Source organism: Papio anubis, chromosome 1, assembly GCF_008728515.1.
Source record: "Papio anubis isolate 15944 chromosome 1, Panubis1.0, whole genome shotgun sequence".
In the NCBI taxonomy this organism is placed as follows: Eukaryota; Metazoa; Chordata; class Mammalia; order Primates; family Cercopithecidae; genus Papio; species Papio anubis.
In genome coordinates this window covers 34,219,567-34,232,101 of record NC_044976.1, presented here as the reverse complement: position 1 = coordinate 34,232,101, position 12,535 = coordinate 34,219,567, and the positions used below count along the sequence as shown (strand labels likewise).

General features: G+C 37.6%; 1 protein-coding gene across 13 annotated transcripts in view; it reads right to left on the bottom strand.

Annotated features, from left to right (window-relative positions):
* Positions 1 to 12,535, bottom strand: part of LOC101005189 (argonaute RISC catalytic component 3) — a 141,777-nt gene that overhangs the window by 61,859 nt on the left and 67,383 nt on the right. For 8 of the 13 annotated variants that reach the window (XM_021939319.2, XM_003891585.3, XM_021939325.2 and 5 more), the window contains 4 exons: positions 6,544 to 6,678; positions 1,897 to 1,984; positions 1,627 to 1,774; positions 1,081 to 1,200 (listed from right to left, as the gene is read on the bottom strand). In XM_021939319.2, the coding sequence (XP_021795011.1) occupies positions 1,081 to 1,200; positions 1,627 to 1,774; positions 1,897 to 1,984; positions 6,544 to 6,678 (491 nt within the window). Of the gene's footprint in view, positions 1 to 1,080; positions 1,201 to 1,626; positions 1,775 to 1,896; positions 1,985 to 6,543; positions 6,679 to 10,410; positions 10,459 to 12,535 lie in introns of all 13 variants that reach the window. The other 5 variants (XM_021939335.1, XM_021939336.2, XM_017959711.3 and 2 more) reach the window with 1 other exon arrangement.

The window sequence follows — 12,535 nt, the reverse complement described above, 5'->3', positions numbered from 1 at the left end:
CGCGCCCCCCTCGGCCTCCCAAAGTGCTGGGATTACAGGCCCTGAGCCACCGCGCCTGACCTTTTTCTTTTCTTTTCTTTTCTTTTTTGAGACAGAGTCTTACTTCATTGTCCAGGCTGGAGTGCAGTGGTGTGATCGGCTCACTGCAGCCTCTGCCTCTCAGGTTCAAGTGATTCTCGTGCCTCAGCCACCTGACTAGCTGGGATTACAGATGCATGCCACCATGCCCCACTAATTTTTGTGTTTTTAGTAGAGATGGCATTTCACCATGTTTCCCAGGCTGGTCCCAAATTCCTGGCCTCAAGTGATCCACCTACCTTGGCCTCCCAAACTGCTGGGATTACAGATGTGAGCCACTGAGCCCAGCCATTTCTTTATTCAGACTGTATAGCTGCCACTCTGATACTGGAGACTAAGCAATCTTAGACTGAGTGTTAAGAATTTTAGTATTGGCTGGGCACGGTAGCTCACGCCTGTAATTCCAGCACCTTGGGAGGCTGAGGCGGGCGGATCATGAGGTCAGGAGATCAACACCATCCTGGCTAATACGGTAAAACCCCATCTCTACTAAAAATACAAAAAAATTAGCCTGGCGTGGGGGCGTGCACCTGTTGTCCCAGCTGCTGGCGAGGCTGAGGCAGAATGGTGTGAACCCGGGCGGCAGAGCTTGCAGTGAGCCGAGATCACACCACTGCACTACAGCCTGGGTGACAGAGCAAGACTTTGTCTCTGAAGAAAAAAAAAACAAAAAACAAAAAACAGAATTTTAGTATTGCTAGTCATAATTGACTTTTCCTCCTATTTCCCACCTCTTTTAGGTGGAGGTTCCAGTTTACTAAATTGAAACATTTCTTCTGAGAGGATCTGTTCCCTGGATCTACTTAAAAAGCTCAGTGTTCAATGAGAAGGACCTAACCCTTCTCATATAGCCCACCAAGGCTTGTATCGAGAACATTAGATTACTTCCATGATCCCTTTTAATTCTGACAGTCCGTGAAATGGTGATAAGGACATGGTTCTCTAGTATTATAGTTTGCCCTAATATGTTTTAAATTCTCATTTCTAAGGTTAAGTACTAACCAATCTGCTAATTTCCTCTTGTCTATCTGGTGCAGATCTTGCTGTTGCCTTGATCATAGTGGAAGTCTGATTGTCTGTTAGCTTCTTGATACATCGTTGCCCTGCCACAATATTACAGACCTACAAATGGAAAAAAGTTTTGTACTAGATGTATATATCTTTTTTTTTTAGCTTTTACTTAGTGTCAATTAAATGTAAAATAAAAATTCAAAATCAACTTCATTAAACCACTTATTTTCAATATGTTAAGTAAAAAAGTAGTAAACAAGACGGCTCTACAGTATGATTATAATTAAGTAAAATGTACACCAGAGGAAGACTGAAAGAAGTATAGTATATCAAAATGTTAACAGTGGTTACACTAGACTTGTAGGACTATGGATGAACTTGTTTCGTGTTATTTCATTACAGAAAATTTAGAATAAATTAAAACTTAAAAACAGTTCATATTCCAAAACAAATGTTCTGTATGAGGTAAGTTATCGGCCATAAAAGACCCCAAAAGAATGATGAACAGGGTATGAATTAGCAGTGGGAAGGCATTACTTCTAGCGGCAGGTAGGTGTGTTTCTGCTCCTGCCCGACTTGCAGGCAGGGAAGGTGCGGGTACTTCAGCTGAAGAGTATACTTTTCTCTGAAATACTGCGCTACTGTTCTCTCCACAGTTTGGCCATTTTCTAACTGTAAAGGAAAGCTGAGGGAAAAAAAAAAGTACACATGAACAATTATTTCCCAGTAAGAGTCAGAAAAACTCCCAACCCCACTAACTAGGGCAAGCTGCCTCACACCATCGCTGCTCTGACAAACTTTTCTTACGTTTGATGACTGGCAGGCCTCCTTGTTACATTACAAACACGGTATTTCCGTCTCATTGTTCCACAATGAGTCACTTCAACCTTCAAACCTGTTCCCAACAAGAAAAATGGAGGTTACAGAACTGTCACATGTAAAATATTTATACTTATAAAGCCTGTTCATACTATAAAAACTCAATTCTGAACAGACAAAAAATTATGTGATACAGGCAATACGATATAAACACCAGATTTTACATATAACATTGCTAATAATGGTCACAATCATGACAGACCTAATGGCAAAATTTTTCCTTACCCCATCAAGCCTATACATTAAAAAATAAAATCGTAAAATTTGCAAAGCCCATAGATCAAGGGCCAAAATCTTCCATTAATAAAAATCACTGTTTACAATAAATTCAGGTATTTATGCTGGGAGAGGGAAGGTGGAATGAAAGAGGAATTCCAATAATTCTCAAGGTATTCCATAATTTCAAATTATGTGATATTTACCTAGCCCAGTCATCACATACTGATTAAAGATCAGAATTTCATAAAGCTCAAGAAAGAAGCCCTTTAAAGATTTATAAAGCAGGAGAAAAAAATACCAGGCATTTTTAACGGAAGTGACAATTTTATAGAAGTATAATATAGTGACACAGCTCTTTTCCAATACTATTAAAAATCAAATGCAACCAAAATAATTCCTAAAGTAGGCGATCCCTATCCTCTTACGGAGTCAAGACCCCTTTGAGAATCTGACGTAAGCAATAAACTCTCAGCAAAATGCACATATACATTATTTAGCATGTGATTTTAGGAGTTATTGGATCCCTGCAGTCCATCTGTGGACTCTAGGAGTTCAAGGATCCCAGGCCTGCTCTAGCATGTGAAGAAACGGGCTTTAAGCCATTGACTGAAGTTCTTCGAGATGAATTTTCTGAAGCAGTGCTGTCAAAGAGAATTTTCTTGAGATGATGGAATGTTCTACATCTATGCTAATATGGTAATCACTAATAACATGTTACTAAGCATAGGAAATGTAGCTGGTGTACCTAAGAAACTGAAAATCTAATTTTATTTCTTTATATATAGATTTTTTTTTTTTTTGAGTTTTTCGCTCTTGTTGCCCAGCTCAGAGTGCAATGACGCGATCTTGGCTCACTGCAACCTCTGTCTCCAGGGTTCAAGCGATTCTCCTGCCTCAGCCGCCCGATTAGCTGGGATTACAGGCACCCACCATTACGCCCAGTTAATTTTTGTATTTTTAGCAGAGATGGGGTTTCACCATGTTGGTCAGGCTGGTCTCAAACTCCTGACCTCAGTTGATCCACCCACCTCGGCCTCCCAAAGTGTTGAGATTACAGACGTGAGCCACCACACCTGGCCTTAATTTTAATTAATTTAAATTTAAGTGTCTACATGTAGTCAGGGCAGTCTTGGCCTAAAGAAGAGTTAACAGGTACACAGAGGTCACAGATAAGCATCTCCTTTCTAAAGTTTGGCCTAGACTTCAAAGGATAAAGTACAAAATGGCGTAGATGGAGAACAACTTTTAGTTCCCTGATAATATTTATGGTTATTATTCTTTGTCATATTTCTCTTTTATATTTGTGATTCCTATACTGCAGTGGTTCTTAGCCAGAGGCCAATCTGTCCCCCAGGCGACATTTGGCAATGTCTGGAGATATTTTTGATTGGCACGACTGGGGATGTTACTACTTTCTATTGAGTAGAGGCCAGGGATAGTATGAAATATCCTGTAATGCACAGAACAGCCCTACCCCCAATCCCAACAAAGAATTATCCAGCCCAAAATGTCAATGCTGCTGAGGTTGAGAATGCCTGATGTGGTAAAATGTATTTTCTTACCTAACTGCTACCTGCAATTAGGTAAGAAAATTAGTACCAAACACAAAGATCAATCATATAAATGATATTTTCTTCTGATAGATCAGAACAAATTAAGACGTTAAATGGACATGGTATCCATCCCTGTACCAGATTGGTATGGGTTTGTTTTTCTTCAGAAGTGGTCCTCCTTGAATCAGTGAGTAGTAGTTTTTCATTAAAACTACCTTTATAAGACAAAAATGTCAGATCAACTAGAGAATTACTACGTCTTTATATTATAAAGGAGACTAGAAAATAAAATACTATCAAAGGAGGATCTTAAAAGAAGGAAATACTGGCCGGGCGTGGTGGCTCAAGCCTGTAATTCCAGCACTTTGGGAGGCCGAGACGGGCGGATCACGAGGTCAGGAGATCGAGACCATCCTGGCTAACACGGTGAAACCCCGTCTTTACTAAAAAATACAAAAAACTAGCCGGGGGAGGTGGCGGGCGCCTGTAGGTGGCGGGCGCCTGTAGTCCCAGCTACTTGGGAGGCTGAGGCAGGAGAATGGCGTAAACCCGGGAGGCGGAGCTTGCAGTGAGCTGAGATCCGGCCACTGCACTCCAGCCTGGGCCACAGAGTGAGACTCTGTCTCAAAAAAAAAAAAAAAAAAAGAAGGAAATACTAATAATATGAAGTAAACAAGATGTAAAAATACTATGTTCAGGGGAGAACACAATAGAAAAGTCTAAAACAAATTTCTGTTATTTGCACCACTTAGCAATTTATTTTCAACTCTTCAAATTAAAAAAAATATTAATAAGGTTCTCCGAGCCTATAAAGTAAACTTTTACTAAAAATAAGTTGGCACTAATATATATATATGGTACTTTTACCATACATTTTCCCCAATATTTCTGCTGTTTAACTATCATGAGTTACTGGATAAAGAAACCACTTCAAAGTTATTATTAAATATTTTGGTACAAGTTCAACTGGAGTAAGATGAATATACTAAGAAAATCAATTCTTTATTGTATACTTTGAGTCAATATTTAACAGCTAGCATCAAATTCTTCATACCAGCTAAAAAACCCATAGATACAGGACAGAACATAAAACTCTTATTCTCTTGGGTTACTGTAGTAGGAATACATGATATACTTTAAAGAGCCTTTTAAAATTTTTTTTTAAAAAAGCACTATTTTACTTGGAACGAAGAAAAAATAATCAGTTTGTCAACTGGATCCAACCCAGATTTTTCCATCCCCAAACTAGGATCATAGGTACCTAAGAATTAGACCAAAAATCTAGGGGCTAGCAAAAAGCTGAAATTTTTAAAAAGTGGACTAGATAATTCTCTGCCCAGGTCCCTCCCCAAACCCTCCATCCAACCAAAAAAACACTTTTGGCTTTAATAAATATTTAACCTATAAACTTGGCTTTACCTTCACTATAACATCAACTTTATTATGCTTTCTAGTCATTTTTTCAGTCATTTCTTTGGGCCCCTGAGCAGTTGAAGTTAAGATCGAGTCCATGCTCTTCGGGCAGCAGTTGAATCCTTGTTCTGTACATCTTGTATTTTCTGTGATAGAGTGGTGATATGAGTTGATTGCATAGTTACCGCAAAATAATGTAAGTGACTTCATGATATCAGAGGTGGTAACTAAGCAGCAACTCCACTGGAAACCATGGCGTTTAGATGATCACATATTAATGGTAGGTAATGCACTAACCTCCTGACAATGCTAGCTGTGCAGTTAATACAAATTATGAAAGGACAATGGTATGGTTGCAAAACAGTTACATAAACAGTTTCTTATTTTGGCATTTAAATAACTTGAGATAAATGGATGTTTATTTTTGAAGCAGGGTGGATCTTCCTTTTAATGTTTTATTACAATGACTATCTCTCTCTTGGTTACTGAATGGCAAATAATGAATGATTACTGGCGCAAGCAGAATGTATTAAACTACTCTAATTGATCTGGGGGAACTGAAAGATGTTCAGTGAACAAACTTAAATGCTTCATTCAAACACAAGCTGAAAATTATCTGCAATAAATAGGTAAAATCTTAAAATAAAAACAACATTATTATTTCTGGCTATTTAAGATCTAACAATATAAATACAATTTATCCTACTCATTCTGATTAGAGAGTATCAGACTAAATACATATAAAATATAGATTTCAGTACACTATTAAAATTATTTTTTGTTTTTATTTTTGGGCAGCCATGTAGAGATGAATTTATCTGAATTAAATGTACATATGATGCAACAGCACTGTACAAATTTTAGCTACTGAGCATAACAGATAAGATCAACAGTCAACTCTATAACTTATATTAAATAACTATAATTCTAGAATAACACATGAAACAGGCTAGCCCCACATTAATACATTTTCAAAGGACTGAAATAAATATCATTTCAGAAAAATAAGGAAGTAATTATATTAGAATATGTTCAAAGAATGATTCTAGTTCTAAAATAACAAATATTTTTGGAGTCAGCTTCCTACTTTTAACAGTATTACTAAAGCATTTTCCCACGAGACATTCTTATCCCTTCAGCTAGTAAGGGAAAGTATTAACAAAAAATTAGCTGGCAGTGATACTAACTCCATTACTTGGCATTTCTTTCAAATACCACCTAAGATGTTATAGTAATGAATTTAATGTAATATTTTATTTTATAATTGATGTATAGTTTTACTGGTTATGCTACATAAATAGATTTTAATTATACAAAAAAACATTTTAATAAAAGGTTGTTATATCCATGCATTTTATAGTTAAGTTGTGCTAAATGCTAATTAATTCACCTTTTATCTCTTTGGTGAATTTTACCCGATGAGAATCAGTCAGAGGTCTTGGTTGCTCATCAATATTATGAATATCAAGAACTTCACACATGAACTGAATTACAGGTTGTGCTTTGTAGAAGGCAGTGGCAGAAACTAAGAAGAAAAACACAAATAATACAAATTAATGTTTCCCTAAAAAATTCAGAAATTTCATCTTAGGCTCCATGATAACTATCTATTTAAAATGATCCCTTATGCACATTTATGTACACACAAATTTCCAAAATTAAGCAGTTTTAATTTGACCTCTGAGGCACAAATACAGAATGGCCAGATACTACAGTTTTTATTACCTATCTCTTTCATCATAAGTAACTGATTCATTCCATTCTCTATAGAGAAGTGTTCTGGGTGAGACAAGGCTTGTAAGATACAAAGAAGGCTGGTGAGATGGTTAGGTATTATTTCTTTTTAAATAGAAGCAAGGTCTCACTATATTGTTCAGGCTGGTTTCCATCTCCTGAGCTCAAGTGATCCTCCCACCTCAGCCTCCCAAAGTGGTAGGATTACAGGTGTTAGCCACCACACTTGGCCAGTATTATTTCTTAAACAAGGCTTTCTATGCCACCCTAGACTGTCTATTCTAATGAGATTTTCCCTGTCTTGTAATGATTTGAAAAAACAGTGGTATTAGTCGTTGGTGCTAATCTAAGCTACAGATAATAATATACATATACATATACATACACACACACACATATATATACATAAAATATTTTATATATATATAATTTTTTTTTGAGACAGACTTTCGCTCTTGTTGTCCAGGCTAGAGTGCAATGGCACAAATCTCAGCTCACTGCAACCTCCACCTCCTGGGTTCAAGCGATTCTCCTGCCTCAGCCTTTCAAGTGGCTGGGACTACAGGCATGTGCCACCACGCCCAGACAATTTAGCACTTCTGGTAGAGATGGGGTTTCTCCATGTTGGTCAGGCTGGTCTCGAACTCCTGACCTCAGGTGATCCGTCCCCCTCGGCCTCCCAAAGTGCTGGAATTACAGGCATGAGCCACTGCGCTCAGCTTACAGATAGTAATATTAAGGGTTATCTGTCCAATATTATTGAGCAATGGGTGGTTTTTTAACAGTCAACCAATATGATTTCTTAACCATAGGTTTTGGAACTAGAAGAGTTTCACCAATGGTTAGCAGATCACCATTACTCATTTTTCGTTTTCTTTTTTTTTTTTTTTTTTTTTTTAAAAGGCAGATTCTCGCCCTCGCCCTGGTGGTGTGGCACGATCTCGGTTCATTGCAAGCTCTGCCTCCCGGGTTCACGCCATTCTCCTGCCTCAGTCTCCCAAGTAGCTGGGACTACAGGCGCCTGCCACCACGCCTGGCTAATTTTTTGTATTTTTTAGTACAGACGGGTTTCACCATGTTAGCCAGGATGGTCTCGATCTCCTGACCTCGTGATCCACCCACCTCAGCCTCCCAAAGGGCTGGGATTACAGGCGTGAGCCACTGCACCTGGCCACCATCACTCATTTCTTAGACACATACTTATTAATGGCTATTATGTGTTATATAGGCACTGGGGATACAACAAAAAGTAAAACCATAAGACAGTGAGTTACATGTCATTTTTCTACTCAAAAAAACAAAAAACAAACAAAATGCCCACTGTTCAGCTACGTGTAAACATTTTTTTTTTTTTTTTTTGAGACAGAGTCTCACTCTGTGGCCCAGGCTGGAGTGCAATGGCGCAATCTTGGCTCACTGCAATCTCCCCCTCCCAGGTTCAAGCAATTCTCCTGCCTCAGCCTCCCGAGTAGAGTAGCTGGGATTACAGGCACCCACCACCATGTCCAGCTAATTTTTGCATTTTTAGTAGAGACGAGGTTTTACCATGTTGGCCAGGTTGGTGGCTCACACCTGTAATCCCAGAATTTTGGGAGGCCGAGGCGGGCGGATCATGAGGTCAGGAGTGTAAACTTGTTACGTGGGGATCCTTCTCTTGCTTTCCTTGGTTTAACATTAAATGTCCTCCATAAAATGTCCCTTACCTCTGGGAAGATATTTTCAAAGCTTTAACAGTAGTTATCTCTGGATAAATGTGGGTGGTGAGGCTACTGTGGGTATTTTATTTTCTTTAAAATATTTTTGGCCGGGCATGGTGGCTCACACCTATAATCCCAGCACTTTGGGAGGCCAAAAGAGACGGACTGCCTGAGCTCAGGAGTTCAAAACCAGCCTAAGCAACCTGGTGAAACCCCATCTCTACTGAAATTACAAAAAAATTAGCCGGGTGTGGTGGCGTGCGCCTGTAATCCCAGCTACTCAGGAGACCGAGGCTTGAGAATGGCTTGAACCTGGGAGGCCAAGGTTGCAGTGAGCGGAGATCATGCCACTGCACTCTAGTCTGGGTGACAGAGTGAGGCTCTGTCTCAAAAAAAAAAAGAAGTTATCTTGTCTGGGTACAGTGGCTCACGCCTGTAATCCCAGCACTTTGGGAGTCCAAGGTGCACAGATCACTTGAAATTAGGAGTTCAAGATCAGCCTGGCCAACATGGTGAAACCCTATCTCTACTAAAAAATACAAAAATTAGCTGGGTGTGGTGGCAGACGCCTGTAATCCCAGCTACTCAGGAGGCTAAGGCCAGAAAATCACTTGAACCCATGAGGCAATGGTTGCAGTGAGCCGAGATTGTGCCACTGCACTCCAGCCTGGGTGACAGAGCAAGACGTTTCATCTCAAAAAAAAAATTTTTTTTTAAATACATTTTTTACTATGAAAAAACACTTTTATCTTTATAACTTCATTTTTGGTACTGAGTGCATACTGTTTTTTACTTCTTTATTACACAATACATGAATAAAGTTTCATCATAAAAACTCAAACAATACAGAGATACACAAAGTAAAGACCCTCTCCAGTCTGAACCTCCCACCTCCAAATATCTCTAATAAGTAACCATTGTTAGTACTTAGATATGTACACAACCTCTCCTTTTAATATGCACTTAGATTTGTCAGAAAGGTGATTAAAAAATAAAAATTAATACTAATTTACAAAGATAAAAATGTAGGAATAACTTTTTAGATGAAATCAGATGATAAACATTCTATGACTCATTTTATCATTATTTTAAAAATTAACAATACATCTTAGAGATCTTTTCATGTTAGTACACTCTTTTAATTGCTGCACACTATATTACAGTATGGGTGCATGATAATTAAGTAAATAGGTACTCCCTTCCCCTCTTAATAAAAAATAACACAAATGGTAAAACATTAGAAACACTATACTGTGCCTTGTATGTACTAATATGAAACTATATCATTCTCTCTCATAGCTGCAAGATATCCCATTGTATGGATGTACTTTATATCCCCTAAGGGAGAGTTATGGGTTATTTTTTACTATTACAAACAATATTCCAATGAATGTTCCTGTGTATGTGTGTGTGTTTGTGTACGTATGTGTGTGTATTTATTTTTTTGGTATACATCCATGAGTACTTATTTTTCATTTTTATTTATTTATTCATCTATTTTTGAGACAGTGTCTCCCTCTGTCATCCTGGCTGGAGTGTGGTGGCGTGATCTCGGCTTACTGCAACCTCTGCCTCCCAGGTTCAGGCAATTCTTGTGCCTCAGCCTCCCAAGAGCTGGAATTACAGGTGCATGCCACCACACCCAGTTAATTTTTGTATTTTTAGTGGAGACGGGGTTTCACCATGTTGGCCAGGCTTGTCTCAAACTCCTGGCCTCAAATGATCCACCCGCCTCGGCCTCCCAAAGTGCTGGGATTACAGGCGTGAGCCACCGCACCCGGCCCATGAGTACTTCTGTGAAAAAGATAAGAGAAATCAATACTCACTGCTAAACTTCCATCCAAATAAACTTTAGAAACATTTCCCGTTTCTAACTAATTAAAAAAAAAAAAGAGAGAGACTGTTAAGATTGTAACAGTATTCTGGGTATCTTATTCAAATCCATAATAGTTTTAAATATATATACATTATATTCTTCTACTGAAAAATGTTAGAATATTATAGTGCACAAAAAGGAAGGCTGACAGGACACATACCAAATATAAGTTTATGTTTATAATGTTTAAGTTCTTGGCACATATTGATCTGGGTTAATTTTTAAAAAGTAAATAAAGAAAAATAAATATATAGTGAATAATATGCTTAATTTGCCTTTCTTTTAATCCTACAGGTAAAATTCATTCATTGGATTGCTATAACACCAGCATTCACAACTAATATTTCAGATACCATAAAGCTGTAATTACTTGTAACTACTAAACAAACATGCTAGAATTATTTCTCCTGTTTAACCCTCTTCTACTATCTTCCCTGTTTATTCCACTACACTCTGAATCATTTTACTATTGACCATCTTCTGTACAGGAAGGTGGGCATTTGAGGTAAAAATTAAATTTAGTAATAAAAAACTCATAAAGAATGGGTTGAAATCAGCAAATATAGTTTTGAATTAGGAATAAATTTTAATGATCAAATATTTGCTTTTCTGTCCCTCGGATGAATTATTAATATTTAATAAACCTACATATATATGTATTTTATTCTTTCCCTTTCACAAATTAGCTAATTATTACTGAAAAATGTTTACATTTAACATTTAAAACATCTATCAATAAAATATACTACATTAACATGTTACAGGAAATAAGCATATAATCATTTCCATAGATGGCAGTCCCCAAAAAGCAAGCATTTGATAAAATTCAGCACTGAAGTAAATACTCTTATTGTACCAGGACGAGAAGGGAACTTCCCTAATCTGGTAAAAGTTATTTACCAAAACTCTATGGTATTACAACCTGGCAGATACATAAAAAAGAAAAAAAAAAAACTCTATGGTAAATTCAACTTCATTTTATAGGAAGTTCCAGCTAGCACAGCAAAGCAAATTAGGAGAATAAAAAGTGAAAAGGATGGAAAGAGAGAAACAAAACTATTACCCTTCACAACATTAATTGTGTGCATAGAAAACCCAATAAAATCTATGGACAAATTACAGAATTAATAATTCAGCAATGTTGCTAGATTTAAGGTCTACATATAAAAATAAATTATATTATTATACACTAGCACCCTACTTAAAACGTAATTTAAAAATATATCACTTATGATCACAACAAAAAACATAAGGCATTTGAGATGAAATCTAAACAAAAGGTATGTAAGACCTATGGAAGCAATAAGTATCTCTATTACTGAAAGATACTATAGAAGATCAAATAAATGGAGTAATACACCCTATTCATGTAAATTATCCCCGAATTAATCTTCAAATTCAAAGCACTTTCAGTCAAAATATCAACAGGATGTAATCCTCTCTCCCTCTGGAACTTAAGATACTATAATTAACAAGAAAGCACAATGAAACAAGAATAGCCATAACAATTCTTTTCTTTATTTTTGGACGGAGTCTTGCTCTGTTGCCCAGGCTGCTGGAGTGTAGTGGCGTAATCTCGGCTAACTGCAACCTCTGTCTCCCTGGTTTCAAGCTATTCTCCTGCCTCAGCCTCCCGAGTAGTTGGGATTATAGGCATGCGCCACCACGCCAGCTAATTTTTTTGTATTTTTAGTAGAGACGGAGTGCACCATGTTGGCCAGGCTGGTCTTGAACTCCTGACCTAAACTGATCTGCCTGTCTAGGCCTCCCAAAGTGCTGAGACTACAGGCGTGAGCCACTGCGTCCGGCCGCCGAACTATTTTTCAAAGTAGTTTTACCATTTTACACTCCTCCCATTTCTAGTTGCTTCAAATCTTTGTCAACATTTATTTTCAGTCTTTTAAATTTAGTCAATCTAGTACTTATGGGTGGTATTTCCCTGTGGTTCTTTCTGAATTTCCTGAATGGCCAACGATGTTCTGCATCTTCTCAAGGGCTTAATGACCATTCACATATACTCTTTTAAATTTTTTTTTTTTTTTTTGAGACGGAGTTTTGCTCGTCGCCCAGGCTGG